The 16,414-nt window shown below is 36.2% G+C and overlaps 2 protein-coding genes across 2 annotated transcripts; both read right to left on the bottom strand.

The window, feature by feature from the left end:
- Nucleotides 1-2,464: 2,464 nt before the first annotated feature.
- On the bottom strand, nucleotides 2,465-7,798 carry LOC142616372 (uncharacterized). Its single transcript, XM_075789239.1, has 2 exons — nucleotides 7,589-7,798; nucleotides 2,465-3,064 (listed from the first exon to the last, which is right to left on the bottom strand). Exons 1-2 carry the CDS (start codon nucleotides 7,796-7,798, stop codon nucleotides 2,465-2,467), a joined length of 810 nt encoding a protein of 269 aa, XP_075645354.1.
- A 6,324-nt stretch (nucleotides 7,799-14,122) lies between these two features.
- On the bottom strand, nucleotides 14,123-14,888 carry LOC142616371 (uncharacterized). The gene is made up of 3 exons (XM_075789238.1): nucleotides 14,664-14,888; nucleotides 14,359-14,584; nucleotides 14,123-14,256 (listed from the first exon to the last, which is right to left on the bottom strand). Exons 1-3 carry the CDS (start codon nucleotides 14,886-14,888, stop codon nucleotides 14,123-14,125), a joined length of 585 nt encoding a protein of 194 aa, XP_075645353.1.
- Nucleotides 14,889-16,414: the final 1,526 nt, after the last annotated feature.

Genomic DNA, 16,414 nt, shown 5'->3' with positions numbered 1-16,414 from the left:
GAAACCTGTTCTTCCTGAGTTATGATTTTTCATGTAATGTAGGGTCTCAAAAGCAATCAAAATATTATCTGTTATCAGTCTACCCTTCAGTAAGGCACTTTGATGCTTAGAAATAACAAGAGGTAAAACTCTTTTTAATCTATTAGCTAAGACTTTTGAAAAAATCTTATAGAGCACATTACAGAGGCTTATTGGTCGGAATTCAGTTATTCTTTCAGGGTTTTTAACTTTTGGGATCAAATTAATAAATGTATGATTGAGAGGTGAGGGTAAAGAGCCTGAATTTAGGAAATTTAAAACAGTGTTTGTAATGTCACATTTTACCAAGTCCCAATAATTTTAAAAGAACAAGGGGGCATACCGTTTGGACCCAAGGCCTTAAGGGGCGCCATTTGTTTTAGAGCACATTCAACCTCCCAAGCTTGAAAATTTTCAGTCAAAGTGGAGTTCATGTCATCAATCACCAATTGTGGAATGGAGCTCAAGGCAGTAGGCACGCTTTCGGGATTGGCTGAAGTGAATAACTCCTTGTAATACTCTTCAAAAACATTAGCAATCTGATCTGCCTGGGTACACCATTGGTCTGACCGGTCCTTACTTCCTAAAATAGTATTTCGCCTCTTACGAATGGTAGCTCGACAATGAAAAATTCGGGTGTTTTGGTCTCCATCTTTCAAGTACAAAATCCTGTACCTCTGCCTCCACATGCACTCTTCCTTGTCCATAAGGGAGTTTATTTCTTTTTGAATGGCAAGTAATTGGGTTGCATTGCCCCCTTGTAGCGCAAGCATCTCACATTTGGCTAGTTTCTTTCTTCTTCTTCTTTTTTTTTCTTTTTTCTTTTTTTAAAGTTCTTTACGGATCGAACCAAAGTGTTTTTTACTCCAATTTGTAAGCTCCTTGCCACACGAATCGATCTTCCTAATTACTGTGTATTCTTGGCTCCACCAATATTTGATAACCAAACACCTTCAACTACTTCCCCACACCCTTTGTCAGCAAACCACATCTCCTCAAATCTAAACAATTTTTTTCTCCGTTGAAAATCCAGATCAACTATTTCAATCCACAAAAATTTATGATAAGATGTAGTGCTGTCAATATGATGCACCTTTGTACCTGGGAAAAACGTGAACCACTCTTGAGAAGCTACGACTCTATCTAGTCTCTCCCACAAAGAAAAACCATTATGCCAGTGCTTGCTCCAAGTGAAAGGAAATCCCATAAAGCCTAGGTCCATGAAGCCACACTCATCAAGTGTATCTCTAAATTGTTGCATTTGGTTGGAAGGTCTTAGTCTACCATCGGACTTCTCTGATTGCTTTGTTATCTCATTATAATCCCCGGCACACAGCCAAGGAAGAGAGCTTTCACGATGTAGATGATGGAGGAGATCCCATGATTCATACCTCTTCTATGTATCGGGTTCCCCGTAGAAGCCCGTAAATCTCCATGGCTTATCTGAGTTTTTATTGATTGTGACATCAATGTGATTCAGTGAGGAAGTCTTAACATCTACCTCAATTCCATCTCTCCAAAACAGCGCTAATCCTCCACCGTTATTTCTTCTTTCCACAAAAAAACTTCTGATCAAACCTTAAGCGATCTTTAACGTAGTTCAGCCTAGCTTTGTCCGCCCATGTTTTGGCCAAGAACACGAGTAAAGGAGTTTTTTCCTGCACTATATCCACAAGCTCTTGAACTACACATTGGTTCCCAAGCCCCCGACAATTCCAAACTATGCAACTTATTGTCTCTGGCAGGACTGGAAACCAATCTCCGCCAATACCGGGTAATTCTCTTTATCATTACGTGAAACCACCAATTTCTTGTTTGGTAACTCGTACTGATCAATAACCAAGTCCATTGGGAAATTGCAACCAATACAGTCATCTGGTGTGGCTTAGGAGCTGACTAGGAGGTGTGCTGAGCGCCTCTACGTCGGGTATGGACGTTTATCTGCAACATCAGATGGGATAGAAACAATTGAAATATCTTTTAAAGGTGAAGTGTGGACCTGAAGTGAGTCACGGGGTCCTTTTGGAGATTCACGTGGGCTGTCATGTGCTGCTTTAGAGTTGGGATTATTACGATCAGTTGAATTTGTAGCTGAAAGTAAGGGATTTTCCTTGTAGCCAATCACCTCATCAATATCCCTTATTTGTTGGGAGAAAGAATCTCCAGCAATCTCGCTATCCCATATATTCTGCTCACCTTTCTTTTTTAAATCCGTATATACTGCTAAATTAATATCAGCCAATCCCATGACTTCAGCTTCCATATTTTGAATTTCCTTTTCTGGTTGATTCCCCATCTCCGGTGTGACAACTGGTATTGATTTCTGGCTCTCCACCCTCCTCCGCCGCGTGGAGAGGTTTTCCTCTCAACCCTCATAGAAGCCCGATACTTGGATCACTTTTTTACTTGAGGAAGCACTTAGTATTGCCCGAAGCCACGAGCCAAACTATTGAGAAGCATGTTGTAGGGTCCCCTTGCTTTGGATCCAAAGATCACAATCCTTGTCAATATGGTCGAAATATCCACACCAATAACAGATATTAGGCAAGTGGTCAAATTTAAAATTGACCCAAACCTTGCCACCCTCCTCAAGTTTTATGACGCAACCTCGACACAAAGGCTGATAAACGTCGAGAGTAACTCTAATCCTCATGAAACTACCACCCCCACCCTCTGAATTCTCATCTAAGCGATGGACCTTACCAATTGATTCAAAAATGTCTTTAGCCACTGATTTGGCTTTGTACTTGATGGGAATATTATGGACTTGTACCCAAAAATCTGTTTTGTCGAAACTGAGCTCATCAATGGGTGAGTTTCTGTCATATCTTTGCAACACCACCAGGGATTTGTCAAAGCTCCATGGTTCATTGGCTAAAATTCTATCTACATCTTCTTGATTATCAAAAATGAAGAGAAGTTTGTGGTCTCCTTCTCTTTGAATTTTGAAACCCCTCTCAGCCTGCCAAAGTGGCTTGAAGGTCCTAGCCACTGCTTTTGTGTTTAGTGCCCGACGTGTTATAAACAATGCTGCTATAATGTATTCCTAAGATCGACAATCTTTTTTAATACACAGGTCATCGCCTTTTCTTTCCGAAAGGGAGAGGCAGTTCCAGTGTTTTGTGAGATCATACATGGTGCAAAGAGAGTTTAGACTCAAGGAAGGAAAAAACACAAGAACAAAATAGAGAGAACGTAGAAAAGGAAGACAAAAAAACCAGAAGAAAAACTGTGGAGAGGATATTGTTTCCCAATCCCCAAAAAGAAAAAAAAAAAAACCCACAAGCCCTACATGTAACTTTGTTATTGAGGGAAGAAAAAGCCTTACGAGAAGGAACAAACAATTCTACTGCTTAGGAGAAGAGGGGGAGCCTGCTTTCCTAGCAACAGGGAAACTCTAATCATGACCCCATTAGGATAGTAGATTTAGTTATTTGAGTTTGTTTTTCTTGCATGTGTAAATTTTGTGCTCAAAATGATATGATAAATATCTATCTTAGTCATGATTTTAGTGCAGAAAATAATATGTTCACGCACCTTTCATAAATTTTCTAGCAAGTGTTTATTAATTTTAGAAGACAAAATCATGAATGAATAAAAATAATTCGTTTGGCATCATTGACATGTTACTTAGGATATGTGTTTTTTTTTCTTACATTCACATTTGTACAATCCATAAGTAATCATATAAAACAGGTTGAAATCTTAAATTTCTAGATATGAGTTTTTATTTTATTCTTCATGAAATATGTTCATTTATCATTTAGAATCCATATCTAGGGCTTGCATATTCTTTCAGCAAATTTAGACCCAACAAATTGCACTCCAATTAGTCTTAATTTCACTAATTTTTGCATATAGGCTCAGGCTGCTGTTCTTCCTATTAAATAAGTAGTGTTGTACTCAAATGGTAGACTCCTCTTTTTCTTTTTTATACAAGATAGAAATTTTACTCTACCTTAATCTAAGTGTATATATGTGTGTGTGTGAAACTCTTTTCTAGAGGCTTAAACACTGACCCTTACCCCCTATACCCACAAACACTTATACTTGCATATTCTTACTCTCACATGTTTATGTATTCTTACATATGATCTCATTGAAAGATATCAATGCATCTTAATGTAGTGTGTTGCATACATGTTCTCAATACTTGTTCGTGTTTATGACTAAAGCTTTTTGTCTTGATTTTCCAGTTATTATTTTCAATTATGTGAACTTAATTATATGATGGGATAAATGGATTTGTTTACATTAACCATTATATATATCCTAATAGATCAACTTAGACTAAGTAGGGTGGGTGTCCAGAACTTAGGCTATGAGATGTAGATTAGATCTTTCTATAAGATATATCTTTCTTTTTTTCACTTTTAGATTGTAATTGAAAAACAAAATGGTGTAAATTTCTTTTCTTAAATTGCATTACGATTGAAGCTCTATAATTTAATTTTATTTAAACATTTTATGTAATTTTCAGTATTTGATAATAAATTTTATTTTTGTAAGGTAAAATAAATTTTGATTCAACTTTTAAGTAGATACCACTGTTGAGGTATAAAAAGTTACAACATCAAGGCCCAAAAATAACATAGTAAATACACTCCATGAAAATATTAATAAAAGGATTAAAGCTCCCACAAAAAGAGGAGAGAGTAGGCCCAAGTCCATTAAGAAGATTTCAAGCCCAAGATCCATAGAGGGATAGGCCTTAAGGCCTGTCAAACGAAGGGAAGAGAGAGGGAAAAGCCCAGCTTATCAAGATCAAAAAATCAAAAAATCCAACAGTGAATTCTGGGCTGGGATGCCCAGAGGCTGCCAAGGGCTCGAGGTCCTCGGGGAGTGCAGTACAGCTGGGAATGAGACTAAGACAGCTCAAAAGGAGTGGCAAGAGAAACAGGAAATGAAGAGCAGAAGCACCCCTCTCAACGATGCAGAAGGGAATCAGAAGGATTGGAAAGCAACAACTCATGAACAAGAAGGCTGGTACCTCAAGGAACCTAGGAAGAAGAACCATGAAGGGAAGTAGCTAAGGGAACTTTCAACCTGGCAAGGGGTAGAATCGGCTGACTTAGGAAAAAATGACAAAAGGAAGGACAACCAAAAAGTTGAGTCTGTAAAAAGGAAGATAGTGAAGCCTTGAAGGAAAAGAGATTAAAGGTTAGCTCCCCCAAAGACACCCTAGACTGGAAAGTCAACAAGAGACTTTTGGAGAAAAAACACCAAAAGAATAAAACTATGAGAAACAAGGAAGGGATCAGCCCCCAAAGCTGTTGGCACGCCACGGGCTCTGTTACCCTGGGAAGCAAAGAAAGAGAACCAGTAGTACCTCGGAGCCTTAGGATGACGCTATAAAAGGAGGAAGCGATCAACAGTGAAGGGCCATTCTGTAACAATGAATCCGAATAGAATCATTGAGAAAACTCTGCCAAAAAACTAAAAGAAAGTAGAAAAGGGAAAAGAAACATTGCCTAGTGTACCAAGGCAGCCACTATAGAACATACTCAGATTCAAAGGGATTCAAACTTTGCAAGTCTTAGAGGCTTAATGGGTTATCTAAGGCTGTAATTTTTGAGTTTATTTGGATCTTGTAACATGTCTTAGTGAGCACTTTGTGATTCATCAATTAAAAAGTAATGAAATATTATTTATTGATTTAAGGATCCTTAACATTCATTTTATGTCCTTCTTTATGTATTGTTCCTTTACTTTTTATGTTGTTCAGTACACACATATATACATTCTTGCTTGTTAGAACATACGTATTGTAGGATCCCTGCTCTGTGCACCACTTGGTTTATAAATAGCCCTTTTAGCTGCAGAGAATCAAGCCCAGTTCCTTAACACAACAACAGCAAGGCCTAGGGTCCTCGCTTCTGCTGCGAGCCTAGACATTTTGTCAAAAAAGGGATCGTCACAACCATAAAGCAGAGATTCTGAATTCAAGGACTAGTATAATAGAAGCACAAGAGCCCCTTCGGTTGCACTGTTGAAACTAAGAAAGTCAATACTGTACCAGTGCCAGCCATATTGGGGAAATATGTTGTACCGGCCATCAAATTAGTATTGGTACTCATTCAAAACATACTAGAAAAATTACTAGGTTGTATCGGCCTATTTCAGTTGCACCAACTGCTATTGGCGTGTCAGCCGGTACAATGAAAAAAATAAAAAATTGAAAAAAAAAATATTAAAAAATATTTTATTTAATCTAATATATTGGTTAATGAACTTAAACTAATATATAGGCTTATAACATATGTGGATTTTAAATTTTATATTGATAAAAATTAATAAATTCATACTTACATAAATAATAGAAATTTATATATATAATAATAGGTAAAGCTGAGAGAAACTCATATTAGAATTCCAAATTAGAGTTCCAATTTTGCGTCATGTGTCCTAAATTATTTATTCTCAAAGAGTTTTATTTCTTAATTTTAGAATCAAATGTGAGACACATCATAAATATTCATTCAAATGAGTTATTAAGTATAAAAACTAAAGAGTCTATAATAAATGAATCGTAAAAAAAAAAGTGCTTCACAATAATAATTAAAAAAAATAGAAAATTTACATTTTATACCTAATAATATCTTTACAAATTTTTTTAAAGAGTTAGTAAAATATAAAAATGACTATCAATAGTACTTCAATTATATATATATAGCATCGTTCCCCTAGTCAAACCAAAACAACCTCCAGTACTTAATTGACTTTCTTAATTGAAACTCATTTTCACATCCTTGCTACCCCTATGGACAATGGTGCATGTCAAAGGCTATTCCAAGGTTGTACTAAAAAGATATGCTTAATGTGATCAAACCCCCACCCCCATGGCTCTCTATAACTTGGTCCCCACTTCTAGATTAGAGCAATCATTTCCTGTATTAATCTCTGTATGAATTCTTTCTCTATTTATAGTTTTTTTCACCTGGAATGTGATTTTATAGTGGTAGCAGGAGCAGTTTGATGTAGTTGGGGACTTAAAAGTGAAAACTAAAATTGAAGCCTTTCATATATTTAAATTTAACTTAAAAATAAATAAATATTACTTAAACTATATTCTTTTTTAAATGCAAAATTACTATTAATTAACATGAACCAGGTAGGAATTTTTTATTGTCTAGAAAAACTATAAACACAAAAAATTTGGTAAAACTGTTCACACTTGTTGATGTAGCATATTGATAGTGGTAAGTTAAAAAATTGACATTAGTGGTGGCCTAAATGAGAACTAGTAAAAATTTGCCAACTCAATTGTTGTGAAAAATGTTATGAATTTTTTATTGTGTACTACTCTTTTTTTTTTTTTTTTAGAACTACAACATTCACAAATGTTTGAGGGCATTTTTTCTGCTTGAATCCTTAGACGACCACCACATTTGCTTATAGTATAAAGCTGGCACTGAGTGGCAGTCCTTAAAGCATTTGGTTTAATGAGATGTTCATAAATTAGATTTACAGACACATGTCTACTATCAAATATACCTTATTACTAAATGAAAATTGTTTTGATTAAGGTTGTCCCTAAACCCATGCCACTCGACCCACGACTAGAAATAACCTGACTTATGGCCAATCTAATGACTATGACGGTCAACGACGAGTATGCATATTCAAAACCTGGTGACGACGGGTCTCCTTGTCCAAAATCTGACTTGATTTGATATAGCTGATATTTTCCATCTCCGTTTAGGTCTTTTCCATCTCTATTCAAAATCTTCAAATCTCCACCTAAGTTGGTGGAGATTTCGTGATCTTCGACGAGTTTCATTGGAATCTAGCTTTGTTGTTGTTTATCCTGGACATCCTTGGACAACCAACTCAACTCATGGACATCCGCTTCACTAGTCGACAATGGGTCCTATTTTCTACCACTTGACAAGATTGGGTTGGGTCTAAGTTGAGCCCAGCCAAACTTGACTCGACCTGACTTGTGACATGCCTAATTTTAAATGATTGTTCTCATGTGTAAAGAGATCAATCATTTAAAGGCTAATACGTAAAGCAATGCAAGAAGGTAAAATTAAGAAGTAAGCTCAGCACTGGCAAGTCTAGCAAGTGTAGGAATTATACTTAAAAAGTAATAATTCAAGAGAAACAAATATAATATATGTATCAATTAACAATTATATCATGTGCATATGTAATAAAAGCAACAAGGACCTCGCAAGCAATTAAGATGCTCTCTTCAATTGGTCAGGATTAATAAGAACTTTCTTTTCTCTTTCCACACCCCTTGCAAGAGTGGTCTTGACAATATTTATAATATTTAGAAAGGACATGACCAACCATAAAATCCTTTCTATTGTAATAATAATTCATGTAACAGATATGTTACATTCATTAATAAACAACTTCATTAATTAGATTCATTAATGAATTAATTCATTAGCATGTCATTATCTTTGTAACTCTATACTAACACATGGATTCATCTATCATTCATATCCAGAATCACTATAATGACAACACCTCTTATAGGAGGCCAAGTTACTGGCCATGACATGATAGATTTATTAAGGCTAACACTCAACGTGCATGAATCTCATTATGAAAGGACTTCCGAGATTATTATGAACTAACCATCGAAAAACTAGCCCTTATTGTCTTCCATAGTCTAAGCAATTTTAACATGCACCTCCTTTCCATCATGGTTCGTCAATGTACCTATCAGAATAGGCTACATCATAATAGATATGGTCAAGTCAAGGACAATAATGAAATGATTCATAATCTTAGTCTACAATATCAAGTAGACATATTTCAATATTCCAATATTTTACATCATAAAAATATTGTAAAATTTCACAAGAAAATTTAAATAATTAATTTTTGATAATAGAGACATCATAAAATATCATGTTGGGCCACATTATTCTAACAGCAAGCACCCATCCATTAAATGTAGATTATGTCTTTCTATTTTGTGGAGCAATAATAGTAAAGGTCAACCAATTGATTTCATGCATAAACGCTTACTATATATCGTTTGGTTAGTTAATGGAATTAGAAATTTTAGGGTCCTTCAACTTTAACCAAAGAGTTTTACAACCAATTCAAGGGCATCAAGTGCAGGAATAGCCTAAAGCAACTCCTAAAAGAGCATAAATTAGTCTTTCTGCTACCTAAAACAGCATAAATGAGTTTTTCAACTACCTAAAAGAAAAGTTATAAGCAAAAAAAAAAAAAAAGCTGGATCATGGAGAAAAATATATCAGGTAGTGTTAAGAATTAAAAAATGATTATAAGTTGTTTGATGGCTATATAGTAGAAGAAGGTACGTTTTAGGGTTTTGAAAGATAAAATAAAGGGCTTGATTTAAGGAAGAAGAAAAAGAGATGATTCTATTGCATTTAGGGACTGTATGAATGGTACATGTGAATAGTACCTCAAGAGAGAGAAGAAGAAAAGAGAGAATAATGAAAGAAGCCAACATGCCTTAATACTTAAAACACTCAATAATTTTATTAATCAACTTCATCTACTCTTAGAATACATTGAGCACAAATATACATACATACATATATATAAAGACTTTTTTTTTTTTTTTTACAGTAATAGTATTAGGACTCCTAATTTGACCAATGACATAAGAACATAATGAAAGACTAACTTGAAATTAAAGAAAATAAAACCTGAAATATTTAGGATTTCTTAAATAATTCTAGACTCAACTAAAATAGTAAAAGACCCTTAACTTTCAGGAATTGCTAAAATTACAAATTTACCTAGACTAAAACATTGACCATAAATATATATATATATATATATATATATATATATATATATATATATATATATATTTTAATCCTAAAAGACTCATAAGTCATAATTAGATCATTAAAAGAACACAAAATTTACTTCAACTGGACTTCACAAGTGGACCCCATAAAATAATTCTTAAATTGCCAAATTCACTATGGAACCCATATATTCCTTAAGGGATAATGGGCATTTTCTACTAACTATATAAAAAGTGTCAATGACACTTTCTATAGTGCTTTGGCTACAATATTTTGGTTTGGCCAAGTACCTTGTCTTTTTTTGTGAATTCAAATGTTGCGTTTTGTTGTGAAAAATGCAAGAGTCTCTTTTCAGTGATAAACCAAAACAAAACTTGATATACTACAGCATGCCTATCGCCCCAAGATTCACAATCGCCCCTTGTTTGTAACTGGGTACATTCGAGAACAATGAGTTAATCGTATCCTTATCGATGGTGGGTTTGCAGTCAATATTCTCCCACTCAAAATATTGAAAGAATTAGGAATCTCCTTGGATGAACTACTTCCCAGTAAGTTAATGATTCAAGGCTTTAATCAGGGTGGACAAAGAGCTATTGGGAAGATTAGACTTCAAATTCTCATTGGTGAAATGGAATCAAGCGCACTCTTTCACATCATCGATGCCAAGACCACTTATAAGATGCTTATTGGAAGACCATGGTTGCATGAGTATGGTGTTGTGCCATCTACATATCACCAATGCCTTAAATATTTCCAAGATGGACAAGTCAAGAAGATAGTGGCTGATGACAAGCCTTTTACTGTAGCTGAGTCACACTTTGCTGATGCAAAATTTTACTTGGAAGATGATAAGATGGAAGAAACCCAAGTTGTGGCTTCACTATCTAGCAAAGAAAAAAAGCCCCACTCCAAAGCTTCAAGGATTAATTCTCCAATTGAGGAAGCCCAAACCAAGACTTTTATAGAAGATAGGAAGCATCATACTCCAGAAGTAACTAGAGTAGCCCCTATGCTACACTATGTTCCAGTCGCCAAAAGAAAAGAAGGCCAATCCCCATTTTCAGGAGATGAGGAGTCAATATCAAAGGATTTGCAAGGATTAAACCTGCCAGTTACTAAAATCATAAAACCGAAATCCTCAAGTCAACCATTGAAAGGGTTTACAAGACCATCCCAAGGGCCGATTGTTGAGCATGGGACTTTGCCCACTAAAAGAACAGAAGAGGGTTTTGACCTTAACGCGTATAGACTCATGGCTAAGGTTGGTTATAACCATGAGAAGCCAACTGGTTTGGGTAAGCTCATCCCTAAAGCCTCTGGAAAAGGACAAAAGACATCGAAAGCCCAAGGTGTTGGGGCAACAAGTTCTAAGGCCGGAATTGGATATACTCCACCAACCCCCATCCATATCCCCATTCGGAAAGTTAGTGTTTTGGTGATTTCGACAGATGATAAAGAAGAAGAACAATTTTCAAAGTCATCAAAGAAACCATCTGTTTTTGATCGCATTGGCCAACCCACTCCCCCTATCTCAGTCTTCGATAGGTTGGGGACACAAGAAGATGATAACTTTGTTAACGGCACTCGAAGCTCTGTTCTTATAAGACTCAGTCGTTCAACTTCTTCCCAAAATGGCACTCGATGTTCCGCTCTTACAAGACTTAGTTATGCTACTTCTTCTCAACTCTCAAAGGATGAGAAGTTAAGACAAAAGCAAAATAAGATATCAAATTTCCTTCACAGAGATGTTGACGAGACACTCCTTATGGATCAAGATTCAAATGAGGTTCGCAGCTCCATTCCATCTCGCATGAAGCGTAGAAGTATTTGGGAAGTAAATACTGGAGAAACCTTGACTGCAAAAAACTCATAATTTCACCACAGCTGGCCTCTTTTTTTCCATTTAGGTTGCGTTTGGCTCAACGGAAATCGTTTTCCGAGCGTAAAATCATTTCAGGGGAAATTGTTTTCCCGTTAAGGAAAATGTATTCAGGCTGTTTGGCTACCTCAGAATTCGTTTTACGGAAAATCAATTCCGGTGTTTGGTTTGTTCAAACATTTTACGAAATATGCTCTCCATTTTACGGAAAATCAACTCCGGTGTTTGGTTTGTTCAAACATTTTACGAAAAAAGCTCTCCGTTTTACGAAAAATCAATTCCCATGTTTGGTTTGTGGATCATTTTACGGAATTTATAAAATGCCTTACAAATTCAGCACCTGCATTGCCTAGACAAACCTGTAATAGTACAAAAATAATCATCCACTTCAACATAAAAAATAATCATCCGAATATACCCATAATATTTATATCAAAATAGCCACATCAATCTTTCACCATTGGCATTACACCTCCATGGTGTACAAAAATGATACCTACAAGTGGTATCTAAACAGTACAAATACATAATTTGGGCAATTGTATCGTTCCAATAATACAAAAGACTATATATATATTATAATGGTAGGTGAATACTAGTACTACAACAAAAGTTAATTCCTAAAGCTACCGTTACAGTCAACATAAAATAGACAAGTCAGATTTGTGTGAACAAAAAACTATTCATCCTCAGCTTTCTCAGCTTAGCATTCTTGGCTAGAAATCCTCGTGCTGCCTTCTTATTTTCACAGAGATGGCCAAACGCAGTTGCGAGCATGTCTTCGCTATACCCATCCGCCATCATAGCCATGACCTCATTGTAAAGAGCTATGTAATCCACCGTGCCCCGATTGATTTCTTTCAAAGCCACAACTATTTCCTTCAGCTGATCAGACAAATCAGTCAGCACACTATAATCAGTGTTAGAAGGTGCACGCCCTCTTTTGCGAGACTTGGAAATTCCCGACCCAGTGGTGGATGACTCAACTGCATTCTTCCCTTTGTCCACCACACCTTCCTCCACATTGTCCGCCACAAACTTAATACTTTCCCCATTGTCTGGCTCATTCACAATATCCACATACGACTTAGAAAAGCTACCCATGGTTGTATCCTTCCCCACAACAATAGTCAATTCATCATACATCTCAATCTTTTTGTTCAGAAACTCTGCATGCTTACGATGCGCCTGTAAGGGAGAAAGGAACGTATAATAACAATGCAATAATCACTTCACTCATAAATTCAATATTCAATTAAATATAGATGCCATTAGATCGGATCTAGGTCAATGATAAACAAAAAAATCTATTAGGGAACAGATTACATAACCCATGATTTTTAAGATAAGTACAACTAAGAATACAATGTACAAATGCTAAGACCAGATTTTACAATAGATTCGCACATGAAAGTTATATTTTAAAATTTGTAAAACCAATGGAATCCTAAAAAGAATGACACTATAAAAGCCAAAAACATATATTATCATTTATATTAAGAAAATATAGTTGGAAGCCATACCATGACTTCTTCTGGATATGTCTTCACATTGCATGTTATCATTTTTAAGTTATCGTTCCAGCCGAAACCATTCTTCTTCCTAATTGTTTGAATAGTGGTCCACATGGTCTACAGAGTCCGCATCCGATTCTCTACATAAGAGGGGTGGCACTCGACCCCAAATTGAGTAGATATCTCATTCACTACAAGAGTAAAGGAGCCGGCCTTGAAAGTGTTAAAAGGCTTGTTGCCCTTCGCAGCCTCCTCGGCAAGTATCTTAAGCATAGCCGTGTGCATGGGGGGCAGCCACCAGAACTACTTAGTGACGCCCACCTTCTCTTTTCCCTTCGACATTACTATATATGAAAATTGTATAGTGAGAGTAGCATTTAAAAATAAGAGTAGCATTTAGTAATTACACTCGGAATATGAACACCAAATGAAACATACATACAACCACGCTCATAGATATGCACAATAGAATGAAACATGCTAACACTAGAAATAGAGGTTGTAATGTTGGAAATAACAATGTAATGCTGATAATACTTTTTCCTTACACCACCAGAAGTTTATAGTAAATACATTGTCCTTACAGAAAAAAAAAATACAACACATATTACAATCATAGAAATCTAAATAAAGTACTACTCTCCACTCCTGGTATAATTAGACCACATAGCTTAGCATATCTCATTTCTCTTAGCATTCCACAGTCTACTATCTTCAATGGAGTCCCGACGTGACTGTGTTTCTTGTTGGGGGCCACTAGACTCTACTTGGTTCATTGCAGCTTCCATAATATGGTCATTTGGTTCAACTCCTATAATGTGATTATGAACCACACAACATGCTAACACTACTTTCACTTGGGTTTCAAAAGACCAAAATGGTTCTGCATCCAACACTCGAAAATGTTTCTTCAACACTCCAAACCCTCACTCAATGGTAGTTCTCAATGAAGAGTGTCAAAGGTTGAACAATTCTTGCTCATTCTCAGGAGGACGATCACTAAACTCTTTCAAGTGATATCGCACACTCCGATAAGGTGACAAAATTCCATTTTTATTACCATACCCAGCATCACCAAGATAATATTTACCTACATATATTCAAAAATTAAACGAAATCACTACTATGCTTATGAAAATGCACAATATTTATTAAACTAATAAACCAAAAAGGTGAAGTAATCCTATAATACCTTCGGGAATTGAAAATCCTCCCGGCCTAGCAAATGCATCATTTAACACACGTGAATCATGTGCACTACCTTCCCATCCAGCCAATACATAAGTGAACTTTAAGTCAAAACTAATGGCAGCTAACACATTTTGCGTGGTTCCATCTTTGCAACCACGAAACCTTTCTTGTATTTCAGGTGGCACAGATGCACGAACATGTATACCATCTATTGCTCCAACACAATCCTAATTTTCAACAGACATAATGGTTTAAAATTACACAAATCTTCACAATTTACAAAAATACACAAGTCGCAATATTTACCTTGAAATATGGGTAGAACCTTCTGCTATTCCTTATCTCTGGGGGTGTATCTTCGCTAGGCAATCTTATTAGAGCTCTATATAATTTTAGGACCCCCATAAGGACGACACTGAAGTATCTATGAGCAGTCTCAATCGATCTATGGAACTGACTACCAATTACATGGAACCTCACATTATGACTAATAATGTGTAAGAAAATTAGCACTTGCTCCGTAATAGACATGTGAACAGTCGGGCGTACATGCTCCCCCTCAGTGAGGATGTGACATAAGTGGTGGAAAGCTATAGGTTTCATCCTAATTTGATTCACACAATGTCTCTCACTTCCATGCAGAATACTGTCTCTCTAGGCAGTCGTCTACGCCGCAATTTCCTTACCAATGCAATCCCCACAATGAGGATAGTTGCAACTGAGGCAAGAATGGCTGCTTTGGTTTTTTTCTTCATCTAAAAAATCACAAACACTGTGGTCTAAGAGGTACGTAAACAGTGTGGTCTAAAAAAACACCACTATGGTAGTGTGTCCACAGTATTCACAGGTGCCATATACATTGACCAAAACATCCAAATCACATTGATATCGAGTATTCTACCAAAATTTATGCACATATATTTTTGTATAATTGTAACATCAACAACGTACACAACAGAATACCATCACAATCAATATTTACACCAACACAGAACATTGCATTTTATTTACCATCACAATCAATATTTACACCAACACACAACATTGCATTCTATTACTGTATAATTGTAACACTAACAAAAGTTAATTTCTTCAATCAATAATTAAATAAAAAATGGATAATTAAAAAAAGTAAATAAATAAATTTATAAATATATATATATCGAATCGGAAGGGGGAAAGTGAAAGTAGCATTTGGGTTTGAGGAAGGATGTTGGGTAGATGGGATTGAGGGATGTAGATCGGCGTTTTTAGAGGGTGGGTCGGAGGTGTGTGGATCGGAGGTGAGGTGAGGTCGTCTAATTCAACTAGAGGGTGGATCGGAGGTTCAATGAGGTTGTCGAACTGAAATAGAGGCTGGATCGGAAGTGAGGTGAGGTTGTCGGACTAAATAAACTTAAAGTTGTGGATGAAACTCACCTTGGGTGGATCGGCGGCGCTCGTCGGACTATGAGTGGAGCTCGGACTGGCGTGAGGAAGACAGTAGAAGATGGTGGAAGCTCGGACTTGTGCGTTTGGCGTGAGGAAGACGGTGGAAGCTCGAACTTGCTGCGTTTGGCGTGAGGAAAGATGGTGGAGCTCGGGCTTGCTGCTGTGAGGAGTGCGTGTGAGAGAAGCTCAGAGAGTGTTGTGTGAGGAGTGTTGTCTGCTTGAAGTGAAAATAGGAACAGAAATTCATTTACGCCTTGGTACGCTTATTTTACGATCAACCCTAAAAATATTTTCAATTTGACCAGTAACAGCCAAACACACATTTTTACGGAAAACCATTTCTGAAAGTCGTTTGAAGCCAAAACAAACACAGCCTTAAACGCCAAAATATGTGTAGTGCTACAAATAACCATTTATACCAGTTTCCCTTGAGTTGGGGTTCCGTTTTTATTTTTTAAAATATTTATAGCAATGATACAATGTTTTGATTGAGGAGTATTATACTACATAACTAAATTGTCATAACATTTTTAGAATTTTTAAGATGTCAGTTCTTTATGGGTCAGAATAAAATAATAAACTATCATACCAAGACCAACCATAACTAGAAATAAAACTCTTGTAAA

The sequence above is a fragment of the Castanea sativa genome, chromosome 11 (assembly GCF_040712315.1).
Source record: "Castanea sativa cultivar Marrone di Chiusa Pesio chromosome 11, ASM4071231v1".
Classification (NCBI taxonomy): Eukaryota; Viridiplantae; Streptophyta; class Magnoliopsida; order Fagales; family Fagaceae; genus Castanea; species Castanea sativa.
Note: the sequence above shows the minus strand (reverse complement) of the source record. Positions and strands in the feature narration are given on the sequence as shown.